Source organism: Eubalaena glacialis, chromosome 3 (genome assembly GCF_028564815.1).
Source record: "Eubalaena glacialis isolate mEubGla1 chromosome 3, mEubGla1.1.hap2.+ XY, whole genome shotgun sequence".
Lineage (NCBI taxonomy): Eukaryota > Metazoa > Chordata > Mammalia > Artiodactyla > Balaenidae > Eubalaena > Eubalaena glacialis.
In genome coordinates, this window is record NC_083718.1 from 23,651,857 (window position 1) to 23,667,911 (window position 16,055).

A 16,055-nucleotide genomic window follows, 5' to 3' on the forward strand; every position below is an offset into this window, starting at 1 on the left:
GGAGGCTAGTTCCAGAGTGATCTAACTAAATATATAGACTGTGGCAAAAACGAAATTCATTTTAAGAGATCCTGGAGGGCCTTCCTCAAGAGCTAAGTAGTTACACAGCAAAGCAACCAACACAGAACCATAGCAAGAGATTCCTTTGACCGTCTGTCAGGGAAACATGACACATATATTAAGACAACATAAAGAATATGAAGAACATTTCAAATATAGGTCCAAATCAAAAGTGACAAGAAAAATTGCTGGCTTGCCATGGAGCAAATGCCTCTCAATTGGAAAATTCCATCTATAAGATAGTTATCAATTCCCCAGAACAAAACAGGGTGCCCTACTAGTAACAAAAAGCAGTATCAACATCTCTAAAAAGTTTTAATTTGTTTAAAATGGGGCACCTGGTTTGACTAGCTCAATTTTAGTTGCTGAATGTGACTGAATTTTACAAAACTATTTTGTTATAAAGTAGCCTCTAATTTAGAGACTCTGGGTTAATTCAGAAAAAACTACCCCTAAATGAGGCTGTATTATAATTTCAAATGTATTTCTAAACTGCATTGAGATAATGAAGATGTTATTGATTTCATTCAATCACAGTTTAATCATAAACAGAATGATTCTGTATTCCATTACTATTCCTGTTCAATATTCAATGCCTTATACAAACAGCCAACACTATTTCAACTTTCCAGTCATGTGACAGGCATAATGATCACAGATTAATTTAACTGCTATAAAAATAAGACTGCTTGAAGTGTAAAGACATTTTGTATGCTGTTAAGAGTATTTAAAATATTTTAAAGTCACAAGTATGATTTTTACCAAAAAAGCATATATGAAATTTTATAACATCTTTTGTCCAGCCTATTAAGAATCTGCTTGATTATTAACAGTGATTCTAAAACTTAATACAACAATAAAAGTTCAGACTTCCAAATGGCTGATGAGACATAATCTACTTTCAATATCATATGTTCACAGATTGGTCTTCCGTAGTAGAAAGGAAAGGTGCAAATAACTTGTGAATTTACCTTCTTTGAATTTCCAATTCTTCTTGTGACGGGCCATTCTGAACTTGGGCAGGTAGTTGTGAATTTTGTCTAGGCAATGTCGGCCCTAAAAAGGGAGGGAAACATTATAGATGAACATTATCTTTATATTGCACTGGATAGAGGAGATAAAATCATGAGAATAACATAAAACCATCACATATTTACAAATGTATCTTCTTTTTGTTTAGCAAAATAAAATATAAGCTTCATATAACACACAGCAAATGAAAGACTGCAACATAATACTGTCATTATCTCCAGAAGACTTACTTGAAACAAATGGAAAACATCAACAATAAAGGAAAAATAAACATTTATATATGAAGAGCTTGAGTAAAACAAGTGTTCAATGAGCATCTGAATAGGCACCTAAGCTTGACGTTTCTAAGACAATGAGACATTCTCTTTGGGGTACTTATTCATGAAGTGGAGAGGGAGAACTTAAATGAAAAATCAGAATTCAAAAAACTCACCTAAATAGAACACTGGAAATGAAAAACAGGAGAGAGAGAGCATGAGAACCTTATTACTAGACTGATGCATGCTAATGCATTTATCAAATTTGCCCACTTTAAGTTGCCATTCTTATTTAATGGCCTGGCATTTCCAGCACTGGTGAAAACAAACATTTGCTAAACTTCCATATATAATTAACCTACTTCTCTGAATTTTTAATGTAACACAGGTAATCATAATAACTTTTCATTTGGGGTAAAAACAAAACAAAACAAAAAAAACCTGCGTTCAAACCAACATGGTTCTGTCATGAGAAACTAATGACCATTCATTCCCACATCATATAAAATGCAGACCCATTTTTAGCATCTCATAAAGAAGGCCACTAAATAATGGGACATTTTAATGTCACTGGATATAAAAATTATGTGTCATAAAATGAGATAAATAAAATACTGGACCTAATATACAATGCCTATGGTTACAACAGAACAATCTTGAAATCTAATCCAGTAAACAAGAGAATAAAGAAACAGTAGTTATCTTCCACTCGTGGAGAGAAATATATGAGTAATGATATGCTGCACATATTTGTGAATTCTAGTGTGCCACCAAAGGCCCCTAGCAGACAGTTTGAAAGTGTTTTGTAGACCACTAGTATAAAAAAAATTAATAAATAAATGCTTCTATGTGCTAAAGCAAACTCTTGTAATCTACGAGTTAAAACCACAAAGTATTTTATACTAGTGGAGAAGATTTCACAAAGAGAAGGATAAGGTTCATTAGAATATAATACAGTACTTTTATATCCCAAGTGTAAAAAAACAAATAATTTGATCTGAACTTACCTACTAATTTTTCTCCTCATCTCTTTACACATGTTTTTAGATTAATCATTTAATTTGTCCTCTAAAGACAAATTAGATGACAACTGCAGTGATATTTCATTAGATTTCCTAAAAGACTCTGCTATTTTAAGAGCCACATAGAGGAAATATAAAAATATATTAATCCCATGTAATCAGTAACAGCAAAAAAAATAAAATAAAGCTTTTAAAATTAAAAGTGCACTTAAATGTTTGCATAAATGAAAATATGTAATGTGTCTAGGAGACAGACTGGAATTCTTTCCTTCTTTCGGATATTAACATCATGATATAAAAATAGACTGTCATATTAAGCCATACCCTAATGTTTAGTACTTTACTTGTCTCTTCTGGTAGAGGAGGGGGACATACAAGGTGGGAGGGTAAGTGTGAGAAAATATAAACTATTTGGGGGAGTATTTTCCAAAGTTATATTTATCCAAAAATATTAAATGTGAGCATTTAGCATGGGCAACTCACAAGACCATCATGGTTTAACTAGTTTTAAAAACAATGTTTGTGTATTTAAGTTAAAACTTCATGCTACTCAAATAATTAAGCAGTGAATGTCAGTAGGTAGATTTGTTTGGCATCAATCTCAAAGAATTCGATCCTACTAGGATCGAATCAGGCACTGTAGCTCAACAATAATATTAATAGATTAAATTCACCAATTAAAATCTCTTGATGTAAGTTTTAACTCAAATACATAAATTCAAGAGAAAGATGTCAAAATTTCAACTCAATCCTACTGATTTTATTTAAAGGTTTTTTTTTTAATTAAACGTCCAAAGTTTGATATAACTCACAAAAAAATCTGAATGTGAGAAAGGTTTCTTTTAGCAATTTATAAAAACTATTTTGGATTTTTTTTTAATTTAAAAGTTTACTCAGCAAGCTCGTTTTAAAAGGAGGTTTTTAAAATGTGGGCAATATTTTCTGGCTGATATTATTAATTATAAAAATAGTTTACTACAAGGAAGATCCTTTTAAAATGGGAGGAATCCAAGAACAACTGAACAACTCTTAAAATTCTTTTCTACATGGTTCTTGGTGATAGTGGGTTATTTGTCTTCCCAAACACCTTCTTTAACTGGGGGGCAGAAGAGAGGACGCCTTTCCCTGGCATTTTCTCACATCCATATTTAACCTGGTTATTTCGTTTGTTTCTTCTTCATCAATGTTGTCAACTAACAATAACAAGCACATTGAAATTCATGTGCATTTAAGAAATAATATAAATATACTGTGAGCATTACATAAAAGTGTCTTAGGTAAATTATGAACTTCAGGTACTCAATTATATTCTTCATTCTTGTCAGACATTCTACTGGGTTATACAATTGTTAAATTATACCAAAGGCACCACACACAACATGAAGCAGCAATTAAGATTAGGCAAGGCTGTCAGCTGCCACTGTATTTTCTGGAATATAACTATTAGTTACTTCACATAGGTCATATGCCTACATGAGTATTTGTGTTCTCAGAGAATGCAAAAAAGGTACTTTCCTAACCAGTGGGTAAGTAACAGTATTTTATGAGCATCACAGGGTGCTTAACAGCTCTTTTGGGGGAAAAAAGGAGAAGGGACAAGTGAACCTGCTTTCCTACTATTGTATCATAAAGAACAGTAGCTACATGAGGGTTAGTTTTCTCTGTTCTATTACCGCAGCCAAAGACAATGGTTGGTCTTAATTTGTCCTGGCTAGAATTCATATAGCAAAGTATGTAAATCACACGTTTCTAATAAAGAAAATGTGTCCATGTCACTGATATGGTATCTTATAAATGATGGAAATCAGAAGAGAATGTCTCTCTAAACCAGGAATGAATGGCAGTTCAGTCTTGACTTCAATACTGAGTTTTGGCTAAAGCATATTTCACTTATTGTCACATTTTAATTTTCACAGACCTAGTTTCACACTTAGCCACAGACTATTTAAAACACAGGACTAAAAGACAAATAGGTGTTATTATACACAATACAATCAAGTTTAAACTTAGCAATGTGGTAATTATATTGTTTGTACACAGTTAAATCAATTAAACATACTACCGGGGGAAACTGCTTTTTAACACATTATTTTACAACTTAAAAAATTCACCTTTATGAAGGCCAAATCAATCTTTTCTCTGCAGTTGGGTAAACTCTATTATTCTGCATGTGGAACTCCACATATTAAGTAGCGAAGTATAGAACATCAAGTAGGTTTTCAAAAAGAGCTAAAAAGAGTCCTAATAACACAAACACAAACATTCACTCATGGCTAGTTCAAAAGACCGCCTGGAAGAACCCCCAGGAGGAGGCAGAAAAATCAGAACTAAAAGTTACTAATTAATCACTTAATCTGTAATGATTAATTAAGGAACCTGAGAAGGAGTGGAGAGTTTATAAGGAGCCGCACAACAGGCTCACTGCTGTAACTGTCACCTGGAGAGATCGTAAAATAAAACCGCAGGTGATTAAGAAATGCATTAGAATTTTCATTTTTGGAAATTTATAACACATGCTTCTTTGCCTAAACCAGCAAGTATATCAATCTTAAAACAATTCTCTTTATAGGTAAAGAAACAATGTTAGTAATATTGAAGGATCATATCAAAAACTCTGATTCACATGGATAAAGTACATATACACAGCTGAATTGTTTATATAAAATTTTAGTAGTATATATCATTTTATCTCTCATAAAACAATCTGGCCAGCCAAGGTATACAGTAGTCAAAAAGGTATATATGAGTTTAAAAAAAAAAAAAGAAGAAAAAAAGGCTCTAAGATTTAAAAGTCACTTTTTGAACTTGGGTTTTCAAATCAGAAAGTTTTAGGATCAAATGAGAATAAAAAGAATTCAGACGTGTGTGTGTTGTGTATATGTGTACATATATAGATACATCCTAGTGTAAGGAGAAGGATATGCATATACCTGATTAACTGTAATGTGGAATGGTTAAGTGACATAACCGGTTTGTCCATGCAAACAACACATATATGTGCACACGTGTGTATATGAGCGTGAGAGTGAAAGAAAACACTCTATAAGCCTAAATTCACTCCTAAGCCACAGATATCTAACCTACTGAATAAAGGAGGCTGTCAATCAGAAATCAACCTATTAATAAGAGCTCACATCTGCCTTACAACATGTACACCTGAAAATTAATTCAAGTTAAGCAAAAGCTCCCTTCCAATAAATCACATTTATATTCCCCAAATCATATTAAGATGAATATAACTTTTCCCCTTAAATTCTAATTTAAAAGACTGCTCTCAAACAAAATAGTTAAAAACAAAAACGAACAAACAAACAAAAACCTCTCTCATTCATGTTGGAAGAAATGAACAAGAATTAGTTCTGAGATCCTAATTCTAACTAAATCCTTACTAAGAAGCCAACTCAAAAGCTGACCAAATCACCTACATGAACCACAACAAATATCACAACATAAAACAGTAGCTTGCTGTGTATCCCAAATACCACAAACCAGACCATGGCCTAAGGAAACAAAAGTTATGGAAATGCGCAAGGAGTATGTACCACAGCTTGAAAAAGTAATGTAAACATAATGTTGCTTACCACAGAAAATACATCGCAAATTAGTGCTGTCCTGGGTAGCAGTAACTTTGCTCTGGGCTGCAACAGACACCTTGGTGTTAGAAGCTTCAAAGGACAACGGGGCCATCTGAAGAACTTCACATAAACTAAAAGGTGCTTTGAAAGGTTCAAAACGTATTACACATACGTCCTAGCTAGATCCTCATTCTGGAAACTCTGTAATTTAATAAAAACGTATCCTCTTTAACATAAACTTGTTAAAAATTTTTATGTGTAATCTTATTTGTGGAAAAAACCCTATAATAAGCCACAGACCAAATGATGCACTTATAGCTTAATTGTTTCCTGAGTTATACAATCAGAGAATGCAATCGATTTGCATTTTACAATTATCTTAAAAAGTAAGTGGACCTGAGTACAAGAAGTCAGATCTATGGCCATTAGTTAATTCCATGATAGCTACCCTCTTTTAGTATTGCTCATTTAAAAGAATTTGCAGCTGAAAAAAATTTAAGGGAAATGCTTAAGATTAGCTTAACATGAGATGAACTCATCTCTACTAGATGAAGACCAAAGCCATTTTACACAGCCTCCAGCAATTAAAGTGTTATATATTCATTGATGTCAAATAAGAATATCTTCATTTTTCATCTTTGAAAAACAGCAAAGCTATTCATTGTTTTATCAAGCCACATTTTATTTTCCTTTTTTCTTCAATATGTATATATGCATACGAATTTGACAAAATCTTGTTAAAAAATGCGTGGCCACCTCAAAAAGCCATTTAATATTTAGGTTGTCTATACTAAAATTTACCTTAAGTATTAATGAGGTAAATTCTCTTTAAGTGAAAAAATTCAATGAGAAGGAGATGATAATTTATGAAAAGGGGAAAGGCTTTTACAAAAGCAAGCTGACACTCAAAACTGGGGTGGGAAAAACAAAAATTAAATTTCTTTTAGTTTTACATTAGTGACATTCAAAACTTTACATCAATACTTTTCTATAAATAAAATACTACAGAAATTCTTTTCAGCATAGGAAAGATTTTCTCTTTCCATTAGTATTAATCAAGAAACAATAAACAAGTTAAAAATATATTGACTTAAGAAAGACTACATAAAGGCAAACAAGAAAGTAATTTAGGTTTCCCTTAAAACTGTATTCTTAAATAATACAACTTATGCTAACTAAAAGTTTGCATAGAATCAGAACCAAACCAATTTATATTTAAAGAATGCACACCTGAAAATGGTAATAAATCTTAAATAAGAGAATTTTTTATTGCTTTTTAGAAATTAGATTTAATATAATCCAATTACATTTAAGTCTTGTTTTAAAGATATTAAATACAGCAGATATTTTCAAACACAAAATAAATAAGATTGTTGAATGTCACCTTTCCTAAGTACTTCCACCCACTTAATCAATTATTATTAAAGTCGCATGCACAATATTTACAGTAATGACATAAAAAAGACCACAGGCATACATATAAAATGTCTACTAGCCTAATCAGATCACGCCAAAGACGATAAACCATTTAGAAGATTTTCAATAATTATATTTTGTTTAAACTTTTTAAAAAATCTGTCTTACCGATGTTTTTAAATGACTACTTCTATAAAGCCTTTATTAAATAAACATGCCTAGTCTTCAGGTTTTACCCTTCAGTTCCTTTCATTCATATTTAAAGGAGGAAAAAAAAAATAAGGAAAATATTAAAAACTTACAGGAAAAACCTGAGAAATTATCTCGTCTCTGACAGCAAAGAAACTGCCACATTCCATTACCGATCATTTTGGTAAAAAGTAATCTGACAATCGTCAGAATTCAGGTAAAACATTACTACCACATAAGACCCCAAATCCCCAATCTTCTCACAGTTTAAACTATTATGCAACATTCTTGCACTTGGTATCTTTAAACATATTCTTTCTACTGACTTTTACTTCATACCATCCCGTAAAATACTTATCTAAATTCTGATAAGGTTGCTTGAGTTCTACTGCAGTTTGCATTTCCCGAAGATACTAAATTATTCATTCCATCATATGCATAAGGCTAACAGCACTCCCTGCTTAATATTGATGCTGTTAACTCTTTTCTTCACTCAGTTGAGGGAGGAGGGTGGAATATGGGAAAAGAATGTTCGGTGTACAGATTGAGTAAATTCAGTTAAAAAAAAAAGACACTTCTCTTTAAATCAGTGTATTAAAATAGGCTTACGGCTAAGAGAAATAAGGATGCACCCTAAAGGAAAGCATGAACTAAAGAGGTTAATTAAAGGGGTTAAGATGCATCAAAAAATCAAAACTTAACATCTATATTAGACTTCTAGAAAAGAAAAAAGACCATCCTTATGAGCTACTCTGACCTTGAAATAGTCTTGTCATGGTTGTTCCTTTATTTCTAATATAGTTTGTAAAACAGCTATCCCTCAGGCTTTTCCTCGCCTTTTAACATCCTTTAGCATTAGGCATTTTGTACAAGCAAGGAAATACACAAACCTTGGGTGAGATATTAGTAGGAGAAAATGACAGGCTGTCATTTGATTGGTATTACTGTATTTTATTGCAATATATAATTACTATAGTAGACCCTTAGTATTCACATTTTTAACATTAGAGGTCTCCACTACCAGGAGTTAATCTCAAAGAAATTTGTAATGAGGAAACTACCCAGCTCAGCATTTTTTCCTGAGGATTAAATGAGATAATGTTTGCTGACAGCTGGTTTTAATTTGATTTGTACTCTCTGGAAAGCTGGTCTGTTGAGTGAGCACAGCATAGCATGCAAATTAGCAGTGATCATACTTCTGACCATCATTAGGGCCCCAGGTATTATCCTCATGATTGCAAAGTTCTACTATAACCATTTTTGAGAAGGCATGAAAGCAAATGTGTTTTTGTTTGTTCTAAGGTATATAGAATAGAATGGAAGAAGCCACTGCAGTGGTATGGTTGCCTGTGTCCAAAAATAGATACCATGGGGTATAAACTGGTGCAACCACTATGGAAAACAGTACAGATACTCCTCAAAAAATTAAAAATAGAACTACCATATGATCCATCAATCCCACTTCTGGGTATATACCCAAAGAAATTGAGAACAGGATATTGAAGAAATATCTGCATTCCCATGTTCAGTGCAGCATTATTCACAATAGTCAAGATATGAAACAACCTAAGTGTCCATCAACAGATAAAGAAGATGCAGTATACATATATATACACACTGCAATATTATTCAGCCATAGGAAAAAGGAAATCCTGTTAGCAGCAATATGGATGGACCTTGAGGGCATTATGCTAAATGAAATAAGCCAGACAGAGAAAAAACAAAGACTGCATGGAATCACCTGGATGTGGAACCTAAAAAAGCTAAACTCACAGAAACAGAGAGTAGAAAGTGGTTGCCAGGGGCTGGGGGGTGAGGGAAAGAGAGAGAGGCTGGTAAAAGGGTACACATTTTCAGTTACAAAATGAATAAAGACTGAAGATCTAATGTAAAACACGGTTGATAACATAGTTGATAACACTGTACTGTATAATTGAAATATGCTAAGAGAATAGAACATAAATGTTCTCACCAAAACAAAACAACCAATCAACCAAACAAACAAAAAAAATATGTGATAGATGTGTTAATTAACCAGATGGAAGAAATCCTGCCACAATTTATATGTGTATCAAATCATCATCGTGTACACTTTAAACATCTTACCATTTTATTTGTCAATTATACCTCAATAAAACTGGGAGGAAAAAGGTACCATATTTGCAGGGCACTGTGCTAAAAGACATGAGAATTACAAATAGTAAATTTTATTCAAAGTGATGATAATTTTAAAGTGGCATTTTAAAACATTTTCAAAAGAATTTCAAATTTTGTTTAAAAATATATGCAGTTTTTAATAAAGGAAAATCATTATATATCTCAAAAAATGAGGTATCATGCATCTATAGCCACATGTGAAAAAAATACCATCATATAGAACTGCTCTCTTTTTTTTTCATTACTGAATCTTAAGCAAAACTATTTATATGACTGGGTTTCCCCGCCCCTCTTCATTTCTTTAGTTCTCCCCCAACTTAGGGCCTCAAATGCATTTTATTCCCTTCTAAGCAAGAATGAAAATGGCTGCTAACAGTTGATAAATTGCTGATAATTGATTAGGCTTGACTGGCAATAGCATCAGTCCAACATCTGTTTTGTAAGCCATTTATTTTTAGATGTGGAATGAGTGACTGTCTCCAGCTAAAGAAACTGAAAGAGTCAACTAGAAGTTGAGGGGTTTATAACTTACCAATCCTGCCATATCCTAACACTTCTAAAGGTAAGAGTAACCCGTGTCCCACATTCATTTCTCTGCTTCTTTCTCATGAGCATAGATCAAATCCCCTCACCATCCCCACCCCCTTCTATTTCGTTACTAAGGCACTATTAAGTACATATATGCTCAGAGAAAACACCACATTCAGGTAGAATGCACTTTAACAAAGATGATTCGCTTATTACTAGAGTATCTGTTAACTCTCTAACCAGCGCTGTTATCTATTCAGTTATGCAAACCAGATATCTAGGGCCCTTCCATTACTACTATTTAACCTATTTCCAAGTCCTGTTAATGCAACCTCCTCATTGTTCTCCAAACTACCTCCACTGTCACTCTTCATGTTCCATGATCTCTTGGTTTTCAAAGTGGGATTCATATATCCCAGAATGCTAAACATACCCTAGGGTAGGAAAGAACATAGTAGTACTTCCATTTCTGTTAATTTTTTTCTCATCCTTTTTACAGTTCTATTTTTCATGTTTTACAATGTATGCAATATGTCAACGTCAAACATATACATAAGCTATAAATACACGTGCATTAGGAGATAAGCTCAAAAATTAAGGGACCACCAGCCTAGACTATTAAATAAACTGTCCATTCTGATGTTGTACCTCTCCCGTTCCCCACAGCAGCCAGTGATACTTTAATAACTAAACCAGATCAAATCATCTCCCTTAGTAAAATCTCTTCAATATCTTCCCACTGATCTTAAGATAAATACCGAACTCCAGTGCTTTCTCCCCATGATGTGGCTGTGGCCTAACTCATCCAATTCATGCTTCGTTTCTCTCTACACTCCAGGTACATTGGTCTTCCAAATTTTCAAATGCGCTATATGCTCCTCCCGCTGCAGGGCCTTTTTTACACATGCACACCCCTTCTGCCTGTGATATTCTTTTCTTGGTCAACTAGTATGTTTCCTTTTTGTACTAATTAGAACTTTCTGGCAGTCAACACTCAACTGGAGTTACTATTAGCCCCCAGACAACTAATATAATTATTTCTCCCTCCTTCACTCAGAATTCTTATTTCCTATTTCTAGTTTTATAATTATATATGTTTTTTCCCAGTTATCCACTTCAAAAAATTTGAAAGGAGATAATAAGCATAAGTATAAAATTGGGTAATACCAAATTTTCTAAGAAATATGAAGAAACTGTCTAAAGACTTAGGAGAAAAGTTTTCATACATTAAAATTAGGCAAAGTGGTACAAACTTATGTTCAGACAAGAAAGAAAGTGGGAGACAGAGAGAAAATAGATGTGTGACATCCTACAAAATGAAAGTTTGGGGCGGGGGGGATGATAAAGGCACCCAATTCCATGGGCCAGGCTCATTTGGGGGTGGTGGGCAATCCAATGAGATGAGACCACCTCAGATCATTTTTAAGGAAACTCATGCAATTTTGCTTCCTCATCCACATGTAAAGAGCTGAAATTCTTTTAACCAAAAAAGTGTTTTCATTCTAAAAGTATAATACAGAAATTTTCAAAGACCATGTCTGTTCTTTCCTACTTTTGTAAGAGAAAAAGAATTAAGAGAACCAAAAAAGTATGCAGTTCTAAGGTAATGCTCTTGGATGTGGGAAAAAAGTGAAGGAAGGACAATGCTGGGAAAGAAAACTGAGCCTGGGGACCAAGAGAATAAACTTCAGAGATTTCACAAATGGCCAAGCATTCATCTCTATTTACATGCAATTTGGCAAAGAAAACTACTACACAATTCTACTTTCACAATTTACCAAGTTTTTAAATGTTGAGTTTTTTAAACTAAAGAATATGAGGAAGCCTTTCTGCTTTGGTTGTAACCTCCTTATTTAAAAAAAATATTAAGTATTAGTCATTACTTTCACTGTATACCATACTCCTACAACTTTAACACACAAACATCAATTGTAAAAATAAGTCAATTGTTAAAACTTAGAGAGTATGCCTAGATACATGAACACATGCTTTCTTATAATGACTTACTTTTCAAACTGCCATACATGATACCTGCTACAAAATATATGAACCTTGAAAAAATTACGCTAAGAAGCCAGTCACCAAAGATCACATATTGTATGATTCCATTTATATGAAATGTACAGAACAGGCAAATACATAGAGACAGAAAGCAGATTAGTGGCTGCCAGGAGCTGGGAGGCATGAAGGAATGGGGGTGGGTTAAGAGTAGGGGTGGTGATAGTGACTTAGGGGCACAGGGTTTCTTTCCCATGTGATGAAGATGTTCTAAAACTGACTGTGGGGATAGTTGCCCAATTCTATGAATATACTAAGAACCACTGAATTGTATACTTTAAATGGGTAAACTGTATGGTATAGTAAAGCTATTAAGGAAAACAAAAAGTGCCATGTCATGCTTGTATTCTTCATCTTAGAATTGTTTATAACATAAAGTTGAAAAATATCCCAGTGCCTATTACCTTTCTATTACGGAAAATATTAAAGGTGATTACCTCTGGATGGTGGGATTTTCTTTAAACATTTTTTAAAATTTATTTATTTATTTATGGCCGCGTTGGGTCTTTGTTGCTGCGCATGGGCTTTCTCTAGTTGTGGCGAGCGGGGCTACTACTCTTCCTTGTGGTGTGCAGACTTCTCATTGCGGCGGTTTCTCTTGCTGCAGATCACGAGCTCTAGGCATGCGGGCTTCAGTAGTTGTGGCATGCAGGCTCAGTAGTTGTGCACAGGCTTAGTCGCTCCACGGCATGTGGGATCTTCCGGGACCAGGGCTTGAACCCATGTCCCCTGCATTGGCAGGTGGATTCTTAACCACTGCGTGGATGGTGGGACTTTAGATATTTTTACTTTCTTCATTATGATTTTCTGTACTGCTTAAACTTTTATAATAAGCACACAACTTTTTAATCAGAAAAAATTTTTTCGCTAGAAAAACAAAATGCTGTGCTGGAAATCCAAGTTCTACTGCCCAGAGCAGTTCTTGTCCGGTGGAGCTCCAACTGGCTCTAGGTTCTGACGAGAGAATTGGATGTACACAATGAAAGAAGTGACTCAATTAATAATACCAGCATGACCCCAAGTGTCTGGAAGGACTGCAGAGCCAGCACCTGGATGTCCCTTCCAAACACTAGAGCTGGTCTGGGAAGGTTCCTCTGCCATCATGTTATTTTTCAGGAGGAATCAAAAATCAAAGGCATTTCTTAGGTCATGACTCTGAATACATATTCATTCAGGATGATTCATCGAAAACCAGGCCTGTCCTAGTTAAACCAGGACAGCTGTCTACTTCTCCCTGGGAACCCTACTGCCCTTGCCCTTCTCATTTTCTCTGGACAATAATTCGTGATACTTCATCAACGAAACCAAGAAGCAACTTCTATCTAAAACAACCCCGGACAACCCTAACACTTAAATGACAAAGATGTCCACATTTACTTTTGGAAACTCAAAAATAAGTAAAATTTTATTAAAAGAATACTTTTGATGAATATATAATAAATTAGATAAACTGGGTTTGTTTACCTCACATGGGGTTTACGAAATAGAATTAAATATAAATAAAGTTATTGGTGTGGGCTGTCAGCAAGTACATAAAAATAAACTTGTTCTACAAACTAAACATCATTAACTTCAGTCTCTGAAATGTAATTATATCCATAACAATATGTATCTTTATTTCACTACTCTTTAAAAAATATGACTCATAATTAGTAGGTCTAAATTTGATATGACAATTCAAACGTGAGGGTGTGTTATTTAGAGGAAACATCAAATATTCAGACAAACAAAGAAAACGAAAAAAGCCATCAGCTATGCGGTCAAACTTATAAAAATTAAGGAAACTTTAAATTAGGAATGCCATATTCCCACTCTTAAGAATCCATAGATGTTACCCGATAAAGAACAACTTCTTCTGGAAAACTGTGCACAAAATACTTATTATCGTATTTTAAATGATATTCTTAGTAATATTTTAGTTCAACCTGTATCCTATGTCATTTTACTTTCTTCATTAGACATTTTCCACATTAAATCTTAGTCTTTTACTACTCATTCTCTAAAACTGAACTACAAAAGCAGCAGTGATACATTGTTATTTAAAAACAAAACAGGGGGAGGGGAAAAAGAAAACTTCAATACCAGCTAGAGCTCAGAAGGAAACACACTGTAAAATACCAAAACTGGTAGAGCCTAAGATCCTTCCAATTTATTGTGAGTTACTACTTTATATTGTGTTAGAGTCAGCTGTCCGCCTCACTAGACTTCAAGATGCTCAAAGGTAGTATCTGTGCCATACTCATCTTCCCATTACCAGCAACCAGCATGGTACTTGGCACATTGTAGGTGACTGATAAATTTATTTAACTAAATAGGAGTTTTACAGAATCAATGTAACTTAATCAGAACTCGCTAAAGGCCTACTATGTGTTATAAGTACCTTTACATTTAGCAATCCATCTAAATAATGCAAATAGGAGAGAATAAATACGAGAATGAATGAATCTGTATATAATTTTATAATAAAGAAGCAGGAGATATATACAAGACTAGAAATATTTAAACAAAAGTCAGGGAAATAAAACCGTCTTCAATTAAAAAAACACCTTTATGTGGATGGGTAAGTGGGGGTTCCTATAAAGCCTTGTTCAGCATAATATAAAGAAATCCCAGAACACCCAGGAAATCTATATCTCAAGTTTTTAATGGACTATAAGGTTGGGATCCCACAAGCTTCCAGGAAAAAAAAAAATCAACTCTTTAAAAAGCAAAGAAGGGACTTCTCTGGTGGCACAGTCATTAAGAATCCGCCTGCCAATACAGGGGACACGGGTTCGAGCCCTGGTCCAGAAAGATCCCACATGCTGTGGAGCAACTAAGCCTGTGTGCCACAACTACTGAGCCCACACACCGCAACTACTGAAACCCATGCTCCTAGAGCCCGTGCTCCACAACGAAGAGCAGCCCCCCTTGCCACAACTAGAGAAAGATTGCGTGCAGCAACGAAGACCCAACACAGCCAAAAAACAAATTAAAAAAAAAAAAAAAAAGCAAGGAAAAAGCCTGGTCCACAGCCAATTCCCAGTGTGAAGAAATTCCGGTGAAGGTAAGTTATTTCCCCAAGCCTCATGACCAAAAAGCATCAGAAGGCAGGGCACAAGAAAACTGTTAAAGGGAGGGGTGACTCTAGAAAACAGGGAGGTGTCTTCAGAAAGGCAATCTGGTTGTATCTCTTCCGGCAACAACTTCACGCTGAATTTGTTTTTAAGCAAGTCAAGACTCCACAGGCCGGCTGCAGGGACCATAGCATCATTATTCACAGGAAGATAAATGCACAAGAAATACTTACGGGAAGTTTTAAATGACACTTGTTCAAATTCATACTTTAATGAATAAAAGGGTAAATAAATATTGGCAGAGAAATAAATAACTGCTGGACTAATCGACAATGTGGAAATATCAGAGAGTCCTGAAAACCTAGCTCTTATCTGTGTTATGATACTTGAAAATAAAACTGTACTACCCAAACTGAGGCCCAAGTACCTACTTAAGAGGGAGAAGATATAATTCAAGCTGATTTCCCAAAAGAATAGTATCCCTTTGGAGCAGAAAAACAGTTATAGCTTCCTAAGAACAAAACTCTAGAGACTCAAACATCTATTCATGTAAATAATACTATAAATTACTACTACTGTATTAACTATACTTGAGAGCTGTTTATATATCTTAGTCCAGATTAATAAGATTGTAGGGTACATTTTAAAAGGTATGTATGCATATATCTTTTGGCCTTTGGCAGAAGGAGACACTTTGAATAATTT

At 34.2% G+C, this 16,055-nt stretch overlaps 1 protein-coding gene across 6 annotated transcripts in view; it reads right to left on the bottom strand.

Annotated features, from left to right (window-relative positions):
- Window positions 1-16,055, bottom strand: part of ENAH (ENAH actin regulator) — a 153,941-nt gene that overhangs the window by 40,583 nt on the left and 97,303 nt on the right. For all 6 annotated transcript variants that reach the window (XM_061187345.1, XM_061187344.1, XM_061187342.1 and 3 more), the window contains exon 4: window positions 1,032-1,116. In XM_061187345.1, coding sequence (XP_061043328.1) covers window positions 1,032-1,116 — 85 coding nt within the window. The remainder of the gene's footprint in view (window positions 1-1,031; window positions 1,117-16,055) is intronic.